This window comes from Coloeus monedula (genome assembly GCF_965178545.1).
Source record: "Coloeus monedula genome assembly, chromosome: 10".
Taxonomy (NCBI): Eukaryota; Metazoa; Chordata; class Aves; order Passeriformes; family Corvidae; genus Coloeus; species Coloeus monedula.
Window position 1 is genome coordinate 13457512 of NC_138790.1, and position 16969 is coordinate 13474480.

Sequence of the window (16969 nt, forward strand, 5' to 3'; positions counted from 1 at the left end):
TGGAATTACAATAAATTAAAAGTTGCTTTTAAAAAAGCCCTATTACACTATACTTACACTTGACTTTGTTCAGATATGGTGTATTTGGAAATCACAAAGAAGCTAATTTCCTAGGATTGTAACGATATGCAGCTAAGAGAGGAGAATTTCCTTGTTAAATTGCATAGCCCAGTATAAACTTCTGGTTAACATGAAAAAGCAGTTCTTGAGAGGCAGTTCTGCATTTTATGTGCCCTAACATATTCACTTAAAATCTATTAAAATGTAAAATATTAAAAACCTGAAATATAGATTCCAGTACTCTCACATGAAGTTCAATCCAGACTAAACTTCATGTGGACGTATCCATATATCCACAAAATAATAAAATTCTCCTAGACTTAATAGTTGCACTGCAGCCCCCTTCCTGAACAGAGCAGGCACCTGCCACAACCATTAAAAAAGGGAAATCAGCTTTGCAGCAGCGCCATGCGTGCAGGGAAAAGCAGCCAGACGTTCTCCACAGAAGGCAGCCACAGTACAGGCTCTGCAGCCTTCACCAGCTGAACACTGACCATCCTTCAGATGAGTCAGTCAGACCCACTCTGCTGCAAACCTCCAGTGCAAACAGGCTCTCTGCAGTGCTACCCATCCAGCTCCACTGCCAGAGCCCACCACAACCCTGAGACCTTGAAAGCTTTGGTACTTGCAGCATTCAGCTTCGCATGGTATGTTTGCTCCTCTCTCAGAACAACTCTGTGTCTGGGAATAGTTAATTACCTTCAAATTTGTCAGAAGTTGGAGCCCTGCCTCATTCTTCAGTTCTCAGTTCCATATTGTCACCAAGGAGGGTGTTGTGCCTGCCCAGGTGTGCACTGCTTAGGGAGAGCTCCAGCCTGCCCAGCACCTGGCCCAGCCAGGAGGACAGTTCACAGAGCATGAGGAACAGCACCACTCCTTCACGGACATCAAAGTGATTTTGATTTCTAACAGGGAATGAGCCATTCTCACACCTGGTTTAGTTCAATTAAACATCTTTAGGGGAAAATTTATGATTAAACACAGAATCAACACCGTGTCCAGGGACTGTTGATGGACACCACATATTTATTCAGGCTTCTGAGCCTCTTTCAATGTTTAATTAATTTTGCCTTGATGACCATTTTGTGTCTAGAATCTGAATTACTGACAAATCAGCTGGAATCTTCCCTCACCTTTCACATCCTTCCAGCAATGTCTTTCCTGTCAAACTCTGTAAACCAAGTAATATTGCTGGCCATCATGGCCTTGGATTCTGAGAAAAATTCTGTCCTGCACGTGATTTTGGACAATTATCCTGAGAAATTTTTAGAATCCCTTTCAAAATGCTCTCATTACTTTTTGTGACACTGTTTTGCTCAGCTTCCCTAACTCACTTTGAGATACAACTCAGGAGTCAATGCTGTTCCCAAAGGCCTTTCAAGAATTTGCCTGGTGTCTCAGCATGTTACATGCTTAGTTTATGGAGAATTAAGTAGACAAAATTCATTAAAACACATCCAGTAATTTAGCACTATGCACACAGATCTCACTGAACTCCATGGGAGATAGAAGTTCCTGACAGGACTGTACCCTATAAAACAATGCATCAAAACATCCACCATGACTCAGGGAGGGGTGTGAGAGATCTGAGTAACTTTAAAATCTCTCCTGAATGTCCCCCTGGCAAGCTCAGATACCAGCACACACCTGCTCCTGGCATCTGTGCAGGATGGAACTTTGTAAGATTGCTGCTTGAAGGCTTTTTCACATTAATATAAAGATTCCAAAGAGCAAATTCAGCTGGGAATTTAAAGTACAAGCAAAAGTGCAGATTTAATGGGAAGAAGTTCTTTCCAGTTTGTGGAAATATTTTCTTCCTCTTACTGGAGTAAATTCAAAGGGGGGAAAACCCCTACAAAACCCAAATCACATGCCAGTCCTTTGCCAGCCTGCACAACCTTTCAGTTCTATGGTGCATGCTGTTGTGAGGCATCCCACACATCAGCAACCTTAAGGGACTCCTAACTCTACTGCTTCAGGACATGTAGAAGACAGTTTAATCAGTCACCAGTCACTTTTGTTTCAAGCAGAATTCTAATATGCAAGAGTTTCTTCAAGAAATGCAGATGCTGCTTTAGCTACACAGTGAGATGAGATGCTTTCAGAACACATCGTTCCTTCCACAACAGCTCCTCAGCTGACTGAGAATCCTGGCAGCCCTGACTCATCCTGGAGCCAGACATGGCTTCTCACGACATCTTGTGGCAGCAGGAGCAGCTGACAGGGCTTTTATTTTCAAAAAAGTAATTTAAGATATGAAACAATATTACAGAAAATCAAACACACAACAAAAAGGACCAACTCATAATCAATTAATTTGAACAGACTAGCAGCACTTTCTCATAACGGGAAGATTCCCCATAAAATGAAGACACAAAGCATAAAAAATAGGAGCATTATTTTACAGTAATAAAGTCAGAAAACTGAAACAAAAACACTCTAATGCAATTCAAAGTGTATGTGAGGTACAGATGTACAACTATAATACAAGTATGTATTATTAGCACTTAACATATTCTTACCTATTCTAACTAGAAAATCGGAATTTTCTTTGCACCTTGTTGCTTCCAGGGAGCGATTGGTACAGAAGGGAAAAGCTTCACTGTTCAGAAATGTAATGACAAGGTGACTCAATTAGACTAATTTATTCTGATATTTATGTTGCATGTAACTGGATAAACAGCAAAATAGCAAATCTTATTTCTCATTTGTTTTCAAATTATGTTATGAGAAAAGATGTCTTTTAATTTTACCTGAAAAAAACAGAAATTGTGGTTCAATACCATTCTACTTGGAAAACATCAGTCCCAGAAAAATTATGAGATGGCCCACCTTGAAATCAGAAACAGCTCCAATTAAATAAATGAAACCCAACAAAATTATTTAATACACAGTCTTCTTTTCACAAACATACTCATCAAGGCACACAAGAAAGATGTCTTCCCAGTCATTAACTGAGTAAACCTTAATTCACATTGGTTTTTGATGGAAGGTATTTCACTTTTTCTCTATGCAACTTGGTGTCAGAAATCCTGACTCAGCCCCTCATACAGGCTCTGGAACAGTGGCAGCTTTTCCTGTCAGGGCAGAAACAACTGGCTTTGTCTAGACTTGGTAGGAGGATAACAGAACAAAATACAAGCAGGTTTTATGTAGTCAGAGATGAGCACTGGAGGACAAAGAGAAAGATTCTGGGAGGAATATTCAAGCAGGACTGCAACTCTTACTGAACAGGTGTGAAAGGGTTTTCAAAAGCATTTGCTGGAGCACCTTCAAAGCAATAAAATCCTACACCAGGAATAACTCGTATTTGTCCAAATGTGAAAAAAAATAATAATCTACATTTCACTCAGGTCATGCACACTGGGATTACTGCACCTACTTGTGTGTCTTCTTTACTCTCACCTGTTACTGTGCTGTGAAACATATTAGTTAGCAAAGACAGCCCTGCCAGCACGAGGACTGAGGAGACCAAGCACCTCATCCACCACAGGCTTGTCATACACAGCATCAGCCTCCTATGAATCAGACAAAAAATTTTTAAGATTAAATAAAAGGGCACTTTGCCATAGGGATACTCAGAAGCAACAGACATTTAAGCCTGCAAAGTCCCTTAAGGACTACTGTGACTCTACAGAGACAAACCAGACATTTAAAACCCTGCCTAACTTCTTGTCAAGCTGCAGACATTTACTTCGTGTGCAATAGAGAACTTCAATTTATAACCTGCTAGAGACCGAAAAACAGACTGTTGGCACAAGATCTGCTGGCACAGTAACACAAACTACAATTAATGTGAGATTGTGAAACACGGATTGGGTATCTTAGAGTCAAGCCCTCCTCCAATATCATGGGTGTGCTTTGGCAAGATCCAAAGAGGTTGCTGGGAGCAGGGAGAGAAGTCACCACACACCACTGCATATCACAATCCAGTGGAAAAGGTAATTAAGCTGTTGCTAAACAGAGATAACAGCAATGGGCTACAAACCTGCAAATCCTGACCTCCGTTTGCCTCCACTCTGAGAAATGGTCTACAGATTAAAATTATCTCCTTGATGAAAATCATGTTTTTAGTCATTTCTACAACCAAATCAAAGTAAAATCTCGACAGCACAACTGCAGCCCCTGCCCCGCGCCGCTCGCCACCAGAGGGGGCCACCGACAGCTCCCGGAGCTGCCCCTCGGGTGCTCCACGCTCAAACTTCATCTTCCTGCTGAAGGAAACATTCACGTCACATCTGAACTCACCAGCCACTCCGAGCTGCAAAGACTACTCCGGCTTCCTATTTATCTTTTTTTTTTTGTTTTCTGGAAAGAACCCAAATAGACACTCAAATGGCCTTCAGGTAGAAGCTAAAATAATCTTGGAAAATATTACTTCAGTGAAGTAAAGCACATCTCAGAAAGCAGGTTGGGAAGCAGAATGGCAGGAAGGTGATCCTCAAAAATTATGGAAGCCTGACACAAGAACTGATCTCTCCTGCTTTCAGAAAGGAGTTTCTCAAGGTCAGCAAACTTTCTTCTCATGCAACTTTGTCCTCTACTGGCAGGGGTGCAAAATACTTCCTACCTTTGTGCAGTTACACAGTCTTAATGTACAAATACTATCATTTTATGGATTCAAAAACACAATGTTTGGAAGCCCAGGACACTCTCTCCACCATCTCTCATTTTTCAGTACACTACCTGCAGTGGGTAAGGCTCCATATTCACCTGAAAGTACCAAATACACTCAGCTAGGAGCAGAAACCTGAAACTGCAAAGAAAAATGTACACCTTAATTTGTCTTCATTTATATGCTCTGGCATAAGGTACAATTTGTGCTTTAGGAACGCTAATAAACAACAGTTTATGAGCAGGTCAGTCCCTGTGGATTGCATTCCTTTGACTAGAATTGTCTTTCATCTAGAGATGAAACCATGTACAAACCATGTCAATTTTAGTAGTTTTCATAAATTTTTACCTTCACAAGAAGCCTAATCCAACAGGATGTGGAAGATGAAGTGCTGGATACTAGCTGAAATCATTTCAATATTTTTTTCAGAACTGTCTGTGTAGAAAGGACTATTAACACCAACAGCTGTTGTGCATGCACCAACCTGAGCAGGAACATGTCTACTGCACCAGGCAGTGAAGTAACCTAACACACAGACCACCTTGGAATGAGCCTGCAGTGAGACACTGCTAATGGGATTATTTTGTCAGTCACTGGAAACAAATGCCTCTAATGCTTTTACACTCCACTCATTTTACCCTGTAATACCAAGATTCAAATGCTGTGAATACAAATCTTACTTGCAGCCATTGCTGCCTAAGAGAGGCATGTAAATCACCCTATGAGCCTGCACCAGTCTGAGGGAGAGACTGAAGCTGTCACTGCTTTAATTTCTAACAGCCTCCCTTCCATCAAGGCATATCTAAGTTTACACTCATATTCTTAGCTGCTGTTTTTCTTTATGGATACAATTCCATAAAAGTAGCTAATTAAGATGAAAAAGTACCTAGAAACACTAACACAGAGCTTGAACTTCCATGAAAGCGCTCTTAATTGTAATGAAGTAGCATGTCCAAGAAGCATGGGAGATTCTGTCCTTCTGAGACAACCTAATCACACTGCACCAGCATGTCAGAAAGCTGTAGAAGTCTCCAGAGGAAGTTTCAAAAACTTGATTCAGTTCCTTTCATTAAACACTAGGTTCAGCAGACCCAGATCTCATTTCAATTAGGGAAGGCAACAATCAAACCATGTTCAATTTCCTCTATATGAGCTTTTGAGATTCTAAGAGTTCACATGACACATCACGTGGTTTTAACTCCCATTTTGATTGGTATCTCTCTCAAAACAGAAAATCTCACTTTAAAACAGACTCTTTCCAGACCCGCTGCATATAAGCAGCAAAGAACAGTAATTGTTGTGACAATCTTATTACCACCTCCATTTCATTTGAGAATTACTGTCTGGCAGTACTTACAATAAAAAACAATTTTAAACCTCATTTTTGTAAGGAAGATCACCTAGAAAATTACTTTTTACACACCAAAGATTTTCACATTTACTTCACTATCAGTACACAATTTCTGTCCTGTAACCCAAAGAAATCCAAACCAGAATGAAGAGCATTAACCAAACACCTTTCAGAATTCCAGTAAGAAATGAATAAGGCTGAAAATCCAGTCAAAGGGAAAGAATATTCATTCTCTCCATCTTAAAAGAGACTAAAACAAAGGATGTGGCCAAGAGTCTGAATACAGCTCCTTTCTGAATACAACTGATTCTGTAAAAAAAAAAAAAGAGTAACAAACCATTTTAATGTTGCAGCTTTATTTTAAAGAAAGTGACTTTAGAGTTTTTGGCAACACATTTTTTATACAAAGTTGATACAATGAAAAATAAACTTCAGCAATGTTCTAGAGCAGATTACAGGCTGTAAACTCAGAATAAAATGTATTGTATTGGAAAAGATAACTTTGTTCCAAGTCTTGTTTGCAGACCAGTGCTAAGTGATCCCAAAAATCTAGCTTTACTCTACATGCCAAAAAACCTCAAAGCCCACCCAAAACCACATTTCCTAAGTAAGCAGTTGTTCAATCTCACTGGTTTTGCAACCTAAAGTAACAGTTGTGACTAACTGTACACAAGAAACACATCAAGATTTCCTAAATACCTTCAGTGAGTAAAAGTCAACTTCCACATACCCTTAAAGGTTTCTAAGGAATCATGGACAACATTTGGACAAACCTTTATGAATGGCCATTCACATGGAACTCAGAAGTCCATGAAGAAATTCCAAAGCCCTGTAACAGTTCCTTTTAAATGATTTCATTTCAGCAGGTCAATTTCATTGATCTTGGGATCACATTTTTTAAACTTATGCCTGCAGTACACCAAAATTCCAACATATCGATAAGCAGTATGAACAGGATCCAGTGGGGAAATAAAAAAACCAAAACCCAACAAGCTACACAATCCTGAAATTTTTTTTTTGCCATTCTTATCACATGCTCAGTAGAAAGTTTTGGGCTCCTCCCAAAACTCTTCTGTTACTATTTTTAATTTGTCTGAAATGAAGTTTCTCAAATAGAAAACCTATTTTGGGAAGAAACTTTCTCATTATAACCCCAGGTCCTCAAACACCCCATTTTGGGGGTGATTTGGCTTCATGCACCCCTTACAGGCACAGGGAAGATATTACCCTCAAACATTAAGGCTGTAGAGAGCTACCAGACAGGGCAAAATACTAATACTCAAACTGTGAAATAACAGCTACTGTAATTCTTATATTTACTGTTTTCTGTCATGCAATCACAATTATACTTCGGAGAAGACTGCAGAGGTGTGTTTCCTGCTCTCTTCTTACTTTGAGTCCTGAACTCAATCTGTTTTATTATGTCTGTTCATTTAATGTTCTAGGAACAGCACCAGTGAAAAAGGATGCTAAACCAGTAGCCCCAGAAAATCTGCAACTTAAAGTCTTCCCTAGAAATTGAAAAATTTCCTTAGAAATTCCACTTCCTTTTCAGGCTCCTTGCCTTTTCTTTCATCTGTGAAACATCCACCAATCATCCTTTAACATTGCTCTCCACCCTGTGATACCAATGTAAACAAAACCCAGTGGCAGAATAATCAAGTTTTGCCAGAGAAGAAAAAAGCACCATAACGTTACATCTTTGTTCCTTTCAGTAAGTTACAGCAGCATGTTGAGACCAAAGCCCCAGACATTCTAATGCTTAAAGCCTTGCTCCCAGGTCCTCTGCAATGCTTTGGACCCTGGTATTAAAACAGAAGAGGTATTGAACATAGGATGTGCTCACAGAAACATGAATAGGAGTTTCTGTGAATACATGTGCCACAGACCTACTTTGTGCCTGGGGACATTCACAATGTAGATTTGGTTCTCTTGTGAGGCTGAGGAGTCACTGGCACTGAACAGTTTTGCCATAGCCACCTCTTCCAGCATCATAGTCTTGCCGATACTCATCTCGGACCTTACGAAGGAGGGAGAAAGGGAAGTCCAGTAAAGACAAGGAAAAACAATTTCTCAAAATTGTTACACCATTAGAATACAGTTATACTGACATCACAACATGTAAGTGGCTACACAGAGCTGATTGACAAAACAGAAGCGCATCACGCAGAAGCCCAGAACAGCATATCCCAACTTGCTCTTTAATTGTGTCTGGGGACACAGTCCAAGCAAGGATAGCCAGCCTCGGGCTTCAGCAGTACAACACTGCCACCTGCTCCACTTGGGGTAAGCCAGCTGCTGTCCTGTGTGTTCCTGACAGCCCCTTACATTTTCTGGGCTTACTTGTAAGTATTATCTCCCCAGGAAGCTAAGAGTTGTTTCTGCAAGTACTTTTAGTGAAATATATGAAAGAGTTATTTATTCTCATTGGATTACACTGCCATTGATCAGATGTGTTCCAGTGTTATCTTAAACAATGACCCCTAAGTTGCTATTTCTGAAATTGTTCTGTGCTCATTCAAAACCAAGAAGTTTGGCAAAGTCATCATTCCCTTAAAACCCCAGGCAGTACAACAACCTACCTGTCCCCCTGATCTTCCACGGCCATACTGCCTACCCTCCTTAAATCCTGCATCCCAGTCTGTCCTTATGATCCTGTCGTCAAGTCTGGTCCCGTTTATGTATCTCATTGCATTTTCAGCATCTCCTCTAGCATAATACCTTAGAATAGGTTAATGAAAAAAATGGACTTCTACTTTCAACACATGGAAAAAAGAACAATATCAAATGAGCTACAAAACCAAGTCTTTGCTTTAACCAGGTTCCTGCTCAGTTACTTCAAAAAGCAATTGCTTTTTTGAAACTACACCAGCTGAGAAAACTGCTAGTGAAAGGCAGGAACGTGCAGGAATTCAAGCATCAAAAATGCATGTATTGGATTAAGTTTGTCAATTACGCTGACATTTAACAACACAAAGTTCTACTGCTAATGAGTGGGAAGCCCCAGGTATGCTCCATTCATGCTGCAAACTTCCACCATTCTGGTGAATTCACTAGAACCAGTAACAGAATGATCCTCAGAAACGTGCACATAATGAAGTCACGTGACAGGCATGAAAGATGCCAACAGAAACTTTACAAGTATGTGTGTACAAAAAGAAAGACCTTTTTACCTCGGCACGGAGAACATGAATTTACTGCAGAGGTCAACTACCTAAGGCATGTCTGTGTTAAAAGTATCAAAGCGAAAGCAATCTGTTAACCCCGCTCGACATGCAGCGCATGTTCGAATCGCAGAATCACGGTTGGAAAAGACCTGTAAGATCATCAAGTCCAACCGTGAGCCCAGCATTGCCCTCTTTCACCAGGGTCTCCCACAGACGCTTTAGCAAACGATTAATTTTATCCTCGGAGAGCTCTCCCGCGACGCAGGGCCCGCAGTGCAGAGCAGTTCACCCACACCCTGACCGCTCCTGCCGCCCCGCACAAGGATACTCCACGAAGCAGAAGCCGCAGGCGGTTTTCTTCACTTTGTCCAGCCCCATGATGACCTTCTTGATGTCGCCGCTTTTCCCGAAGAGCTCGTGGATCTGCTCCTCGGTGGTGTAGAAGGACAGGTTCCCCACGTAAAGCGTGCAGCTCTTCCTCAGGAGGCGCTCCTGGTCGTACCGCGTCCCCTGGGCCGCAAGGACACAGCGTTACTTCACGGCCCGGCCCGGCCGGACCGCGCGGCGCCCGCCCCCGGCCACTGCTCACCCGGAAGTGCTGGTCTCGGTACTGGCTGAGCTCGGCGTACGAGTCGCTGCGCAGGATGCTCAGCGTTCCTCCGGAGCTCATGGCGGCGCCGCCCGATCCGGCCGAGGCCAGCCCAACCCAGCAGGCCCGGCCGGGTCCTACCCAGCCCAGCACCGACCGACGCCCCCCAGCCCGGCCGCCCCTCGGCGCCCTCCCGCGCCCCGCGCACGCGCCGCCGGCCGCGCAGCCAATGGCGAGGCGCTGCGCGGCTCTCGCGAGTGCGGCGGGCGGGGTGCGCGGCACCTCTCGCGAGAGGCGCGGGACGCCCCGTGCGTGGGGACGCTCGGGCGCCGGGTCTCGCGAGAGTGGTGGTCATGGCGCTGCTGCGGGCGCTGTTGCTGCTGCTGTCCAGCCCGCGGCTCGTGGAGCGGCTCTCGGAGTCGCGGCCCATCCGCGCCGCCGCCCGGGTCACCGCCGCCGCCCTCACCCGCGGCCAGCGCGACCTGGCCCCACGCTTGCTTCGCCTGCGCGACGCTTTTCTCGCCGAGCTCAAGGACGGCGCCCGCGCGCGGGGGTGGCCGTGGCCGCGCGGGCCGGGCCGCGGTGGCCGCCCCGGCTCAGCGCCGTGATCGCCGCTTCGAGCGGGAAGCAGCTGCGGACAGCGCCGGGGAGGAGACGGGAACCGCCGCCGCTCTCCTGCGCCGAGCGCACGAGCGCACGCAGTGTGTTGGAGCCGGCGGGTGAAGGGCCCCGGGCGCTGGTGACAGCGGGGCCCCGGCAGCCGCTCCGGACCCCGGCGGTGCCCGGGCTGTGGATGGCGAGCTGCGGACTGGACGGTGCGTTCCACATCGCATGGCCTGAAACGACTCCTCCGGAAAGCATGAACACGGGAAGCTGCTCCTCCATCGGTGTGATGGATTTCCATTTCAAAGACAGTATACACGTTTCACGGTTCTCAGGAACAAGCAGACTCACGTAATAATCATCTACAATGCTGTGAAGATTGTCACTTTCAGGTGCTTGATTAAAAACTTGAAATAAAACCACAATTCTCACGGGAGTACCTGTAACAATGTCTGTGTATACAGCAGTAATACTCTATATTTGATACAATTTTGTTCCCAAAAGGGTTTTAAGTGTTGATGATGATGGACAGGATAATGGACATCTTACAGGGGGGTAAAAGAAATTCAGTAGCTATCCTAAAAGCACACCTCAAGTCTATTGTAGCAAGGGTTTACAGGGAAAATAAATGACCAATAGAGCCACCCTACATATAAAGGGAAATACAGATATGTAATGGAAAAGGATGCATTCATCATGTGTAATGCATTGGGGAGGTTTGCTTAAGATGCTGGATCTGATGACATCTATGACACTACAGCAGTTAACCTTCCTTCAGAGCATGTTTCACGGTTTGATGCAGCTGAGTAGAGGCTCAGTTAACTGGGGAGGGTCACTTCTGTTACTTGTATCATTCCAGGTGAGAACAACCTTGTACATTGTCTGAGATACAGTTTCCTGCACTGCTGGTAAAATTAACTCACCAACAAAGACAGGTGTGCATGGATGGAGAAACTCCATCTACAGTGTAAATTGTAACGGTCTGGGTGGTGAGACAAAAGCAGTATATTGTCAATCTGAGCTGGTACTTTTAGTCCAGGTTCCCTTGCTGGCTCTATGCAGGTTACCTGTGCAGTGGTAGAACAGTCATCATCCTATGGGAATGGTGCTCCATTACATCCCCCAAGAGTTTCAAGATGTTCCCCACTCAGACTGCCAGAATTCTTAAGTTTTATGAAAATAATTATCAAGACTAAGGTTGTTCAAGAAAGCTGAAAATGGGAAGCTGGACATGGAGTACCAGCTGTGGCACACAGTTGTGTCACCCCAGTGTAAGAGAGCAAAAAGAAAATTAACTTTGAAAATACATTAGCTGTCACAATGCTTTCACAACTACTTATACTACTTTGTGAGTCACCAGTACAAACAGACAGGCACCTCCTCTCCCCCTGCCTTCCCCCAAACACACTCCCTTAATTTACAGGCAGGTCAGCAATGAGGAATGAAGGATGTGGGTGAACATACAGGGAATGCAGCACAAAATGCTTTACAAGAGAACAAGAGCTATGTTCCCTAAACATCTAGGTCATACCTATAGGTTGGAAAATACAGGCAAATCCCTCACACATTGATTTTTCCTAGCTTCTCTTTAGAGCCTGGCATCAACCTGTATTATTCTTGTCTCTGTTGAAAACCTGTCTCTTAAGACCTTATGTAAGGTTGAGTGGGTGAAGAACTGCCAAAAGCATTACCACCTTTGTGAGCAGAAATAATTCAGATGTCAGATTTGTTTCAGAGAGAGAGGCTTGATCTACAGTGCATGTGCCAAGTCAGGATGTTTTGGATCCAGAAGTTCACATAGGCAAAACCAAAGATTGTAGGTCATTCTGTGCTATTGAGCATATACACCATGGTCAGCTGAAGCCCAGTTCTTGGTGTCCAGTCTAAAAGGAGACTGCTCTCCAGTGGAAAGCCAGGATATGAGCCGTCATTCCCACTGAGCTGATTTAATGGAGAGCAGTTACTGCAAGGGGAGGGGGCGCAGGGGATGCGGCTCCTCCCTCGGGGCTGCCTTCCCTCCACGGCACCGGAATCGAGGGATTCTGCTCTGTGGTGAGCCCGTTCAGAGATTCTTCTGGTCCAATGTCACGAAGGATTAAATCCCTCCCAGTTACCCGCTTTCTGCCTGTGCAGCTCCTCAATCCAGCTCCCGCAGGACCTCTGCCGGAGTGACAGTCGTGACAGAGCAGCAGGAAGGAGCGCCCGATCTGCAGCCGCGGAACCTCGGACACGCTTGATGCCATCACAGCGCTGTCCTCCCGAGCTGCCCGGGGCGGTACGTGGGTAACACGTTCACGAGGACCGAACTGTGGCAAGGAAGGCTAAACAGGCAAAGCTTGGATTCTGGGATTTAGCACAAGTACTTAGGCTGAAGCATCTTCCATGTTCTAAATCAGATTCTGCCAGATCAGTGCTGGGGATTTTTCAAGATGGACCCACCCAAGACAGTGGTACAGTACTGTGACTGCAGTCTGGTCTAATGAATTTTAAAGAGCATAAAATAAAAGATTACTGAGTCAGACCAGTTTTTTTTCTAGCCCTGTAACCTCTCTCCAGCAGCTGAATTAATACCTATTATCAGTAAACACCCCGCAGTCCCCAAACCCTGTCAGAGATTATAAGAGCTTTCAAAAATAAATCTCACATGGAAACAGCTACACTTCAATCACAGTTTTGGGGGACTCTGATTTCATCCCCTCTCATCAGGAGAATTACAAAAGTTCATATGAAACACCACAGGGCTGAATAAGTCAAATTTAAAGCAGGTTCTGTCCAGAACTGGCTACCCTAAGAGCATGAGGAATGGGAATAAAGAGATGTGGGAGAGCTCCCAGTGCCACTGCTGGTGCTGAAAGGGGGGTGTGTGAAGGAGGAAGGTCTCACAGCACCATCAGACAGCACCCAAATAAAGTAAAAACCTAAAACTTTGTTCTCCTAAAATCTAAAGGCTCTGATGATCTCTGTTTAGCTCAAGGATGTAAAGTCCTAACTGACTCCTCCAATTTCCACTGGATAGGACAGGTATTCGTGGTGGGTCTTCCATTGATAAGTGAGGAAATATCAAAGTCTCATTCCTGAATGAGACACCACACTTTGTAATTGTGGCTCTGACCGTACCAGGGATTATAATAAAGATGTGACAGTCGCTGCAGGTAAAATTGCTTGCTTGCTCCTCTACTGTCTGGCAGAGGGTTTCTTCTCCAGACCCAGCCATGTCAATGACTTCCACATGCATGTCTGTCTTCTTGATATTGAGCAGAGACCTTGGAGGCATGTAGGTGTGCGCAAAGAGCAGAGTGTAGTGCCGTGGATAGCTTGAGGACGCTGGAGAATGGATGAGTTGCTCCAAGTGAAACAAACAGGGAATCAGCCCTCCCTGGTGTAAGCATCCAAACAGAAGGGCCCCCAGAAGATTGAACAGAACAAGGAGGAGTTTCCATTTCACAGCTCTGTTCGGTGATGAGCTGAACAGGACCAACGGCAGGATAAGAGGGATGAGAAACCGAGGCTCCTGGTGACTGAACAGGGAGAGAAATGCCAAAGGAACAAAATAAAACAGCAGCAATGTTGGACTGCCCTCGGAATGCATCAACAGCCCAGGTGGCCCACGGTAACACCATCTGACCGGCATTAATTGATGGACGTATTTCTTTAGCATTTTAAAGCCAGCACCAATGGCCAGAATATGTAAGATCCCAAACAGCATTACTCCATTGACCGTAAAATGTGTAACTCGTGGGTGACTTCCATGCAGTGCAAGATTATGAGGATTAAGATTATAGCTGAGAAAATTGAAGGGGGTTACTACCATTTTCTCATGTAACTGAGCTATTACATCAATTAGGCTGCTCTTGTTAGTGCTGTAGAAGTTGTCTAAGCTCACGGAGGTAAAATAGAAGGTGTCAGCAGTTATGAAAACAATAGCAGTAAAACATGCACATAGGATAAGCTTCAAAAAGTGGTTTATGAGAGTTTTAATGCTCTTTTGAGAGTCAACAATTAAACTGGCCCAGTAAAGCAGGGGCATTAAAGCAAACGCCAGAAAGGTTGGCCTGTTGAAAAACCCAGCAGTTGTTATGACACCTATGAGAGAGCTGCTTGTAGGCTCTGCTGAGCTGCCACTGGACTTTTTTGAAGAAACCAGTACCATGAGAAGAGCAAAGAGGAGTCCTTCAAGTGTGTTGGTAAACGTTCTTGTATAAAACACCAGTGTGACATATGATCCAGCAAGAAGTACCAGTGCTTTCCATGGATCTGCTCCCCAATAAGGAGCTAATCGATAAACACTGTAGTCGAGTATGAAAGAAAAGATTGTAAAGAGCAGGCGAGGAGATACAAGAAGAGTGTAGCTGTTGACGCAACTTGAACATATGTCCAACTGCTGCAAAGACTTGATCACCCAGTATGTAACTCCTGATGTCATTAAAGGGAAAACAACTGTTCTGCAAGGAGAGCTGGAAAGGAACTCCCATGGATAATAGACCTGTAGGTTTAAAATATCTCCTACAAAGGGAGAGAAAAAGAAAAATACATACATAAATAACATTTTATTCAGTAATTCAGCATTAGGGATCCTACTTGGTATAACAGGCATCACAATACAGAGCAATTCCTAAACTTTTAAGACTGGCGTCAATCTTGACATGTCTAGGAGTGTACCATTCATTTCCACAAAGCATCGAGAAGCCTGTCACGGTAATGTAGTTCGAGGCGCCACTCGCTGTGGACAGCACAGAGCAGGAACCCACCCACCCGGCCAGCCCTGCAGATCCTCTCCTGCCCGGCTTGCGGGACGCGCTGTGTCACGGAGCGGGATCCCTCGGGAACACCCGTCCGCCCGGCGATGCGGGACACAGTGCCCGTGGCTGTGCGGCTTCGCGTCCCCTCGAGCCAGCGCGGGACCACCCTTTCCCGGGCGCACGCCTTACCTGCCATGACCTCGGGTGCCTGGAAGAACTCGTCGGGGTGCAGGTACCCGCTCTGCGGCAGGAGGCACCAGCCCGCTCGCAGCGCCGCCAGCAGCGCCCACAGCGCCCGCGCCACCATGGCGGCCCCGGCCCCCTCACACCGCACCGCCAGGGGGCGCGCGGCCCACGGACGAGGCTCCGCAGCGGGAGCCCGGCGCGCATGCGCACGGCCCCCGGCCGGCTGAAAGTCGGGGAATCCGGGGATCAGTGGGCTGGAAACGAGTCGGGGATCATCGGGTGCCACCCCTGACCCAACACCACCGTGTCGACCACACCATGGCACGCAGCGCCACGTCCAGCCTTTCTTTAAACACCCCCAGGGACAGTGACTCCACCGCCTCCCGGGCAATCCGTTCCAGTGTCTAATCACCCTTTCTGTGAAATCCTCCTGATGTCCAACCTGAACTCCCGTGGCACAGTTTGAGAGTTCTAGGAGTGTGTTCTCTCATTCTGTCACTGCCTGGGAGAAGAGCCCGACCCCCACAGGTTACACCCTCCTGTCAGGGAGTTGTAGAGCGGAATAAGGTCACCCTGGAGCCTCCTCCAGGCTGAACACCTCCAGCCTCCTCAGCCGCTTTCTCATGGGACTTGTGCTCCAAACCCTTCTCTGGGTACATCCCAGCACTTCAGTGTCCTTCCTGGATTGAGGAGCCCAGAACTGGAAGCAGCACTGAAGGTGTGGCCTCACCAGTGCCAAGTGCAGGGGACCGTCACTGCCCTGGTCCTGTTGGCCACACTATTCCTGATACAGGCCAGACAGGATGCCATGGGCCGTCCTGGCCAGCTGGGCACACACCGGCTCATGTTCAGGCACTGTTTCATAATTAACCAAAAGCACAAGGAGAAGAAACACAGCAGGGACGCAGCTGGGCACAGCTCGCCAGTGGTCATGGGTTTGAGTGCTGGGCACGGCGTCACTGCTCCTCGCACAGACACACTCACCCCATCAGGCACAGCTGGGGGCTGGGATCAGTCTGTCCCAGTCCAGCCCCAGTAACTGGGAGCAATGGAACAGTGGGCAGTGAAAGGGAAAGGCAAATATTCATGTCCCAGAAAAGCCGTAGTTTAGCTACCAGGCTGGAGTCTCGTTAGTGTGTTTACTTCTGATGTTTATTTGCTATTTTCACTTATTTACATGATTACTATCTGGCTTTACAAGGTTTTTATTACACCAAATGTCTGTTCATCCCAGGATCATGAGGTGGTCTCTACAGTCAAGAGGACAGTGCTTGCCAGCAGCACAGCAACATCTGGTTAGTGCAGCTATGGATAAAAATAAAACCTGAATGCTACAGCCAGTAGAAATGGCTACTCAGAAGTGAAGTACTTTGTTTCACCTACAGCAAATACGAGCTTCATGCACAGACACTCAGGATAGCCCCATGTGGAAGGAGGACAGCCATGAGGCTCTTGATGAAGGCTGCATCAAATTAAAGATCACAGGACATCTCTGTCCAGCCACGAGAGCACTGGGTGTAGAAAGTCAATAAGCTCAGTGGATGCTCACATTTGGCTTTGTTCTTTTCTCTGTCAAAGGGTAGTCCCCCTCCCAGTCTCTCAGGGCTTCCTCTTCATCCAGTGACTTTGGAAATTTCCCCTACTTTCTTCTGCTGGAAG

General features: G+C 45.7%; 3 protein-coding genes across 4 annotated transcripts; 1 reads left to right on the top strand and 2 right to left on the bottom strand.

Annotated features, from left to right (window-relative positions):
* Positions 1–6309: 6309 nt before the first annotated feature.
* On the bottom strand, positions 6310–9965 carry NCBP2 (nuclear cap binding protein subunit 2). Of its 2 annotated transcripts, XM_082287851.1 has the most exons (4): positions 9783–9965; positions 9522–9703; positions 8609–8747; positions 6310–8046 (listed from the first exon to the last, which is right to left on the bottom strand). In XM_082287851.1, exons 1-4 carry the CDS (start codon positions 9861–9863, stop codon positions 7975–7977), a joined length of 474 nt encoding a protein of 157 aa, XP_082143977.1. In that variant the 5' UTR covers positions 9864–9965; the 3' UTR covers positions 6310–7974. The 2 variants fall into 2 exon arrangements, with proteins under 2 accessions (XP_082143977.1, XP_082143976.1); XM_082287850.1 differs by having other exon boundaries at positions 6310–8747.
* A 167-nt stretch (positions 9966–10132) lies between these two features.
* Positions 10133–10821, top strand: NCBP2AS2 (NCBP2 antisense 2 (head to head)). Its single transcript, XM_082287706.1, has one exon. The coding sequence runs from the start codon at positions 10136–10138 to the stop codon at positions 10388–10390; it is 255 nt and encodes an 84-aa protein (XP_082143832.1). The 5' UTR covers positions 10133–10135; the 3' UTR covers positions 10391–10821.
* A 2505-nt stretch (positions 10822–13326) lies between these two features.
* On the bottom strand, positions 13327–15431 carry PIGZ (phosphatidylinositol glycan anchor biosynthesis class Z; the record flags this gene model as incomplete). The annotated part of the gene is made up of 2 exons (XM_082288154.1): positions 13327–14888; positions 15314–15431. 2 exons carry the CDS (start codon positions 15429–15431, stop codon positions 13327–13329), a joined length of 1680 nt encoding a protein of 559 aa, XP_082144280.1.
* Between the last annotated feature and the right edge of the window lie 1538 nt (positions 15432–16969).

Bases quoted from the DNA above. Each gene is read 5' to 3' on its own strand.
- NCBP2 (XM_082287850.1), bottom strand. From the start codon at position 9,863: ATGAGCTCCGGAGGAACGCTGAGCATCCTGCGCAGCGACTCGTACGCC. The intron at 9,704-9,782 runs GTGAGCAGTGGC...CTTGCGGCCCAG, and splicing joins ACCGAGACCAGCACTTCCGG to GGGACGCGGTACGACCAGGA. The intron at 8,748-9,521 runs GTATCCTTGTGC...ACCTATTCTAAG, and splicing joins TGCGGCTTCTGCTTCGTGGA to GTATTATGCTAGAGGAGATG.
- NCBP2AS2 (XM_082287706.1), top strand. From the start codon at position 10,136: ATGGCGCTGCTGCGGGCGCTGTTGCTGCTGCTGTCCAGCCCGCGGCTC.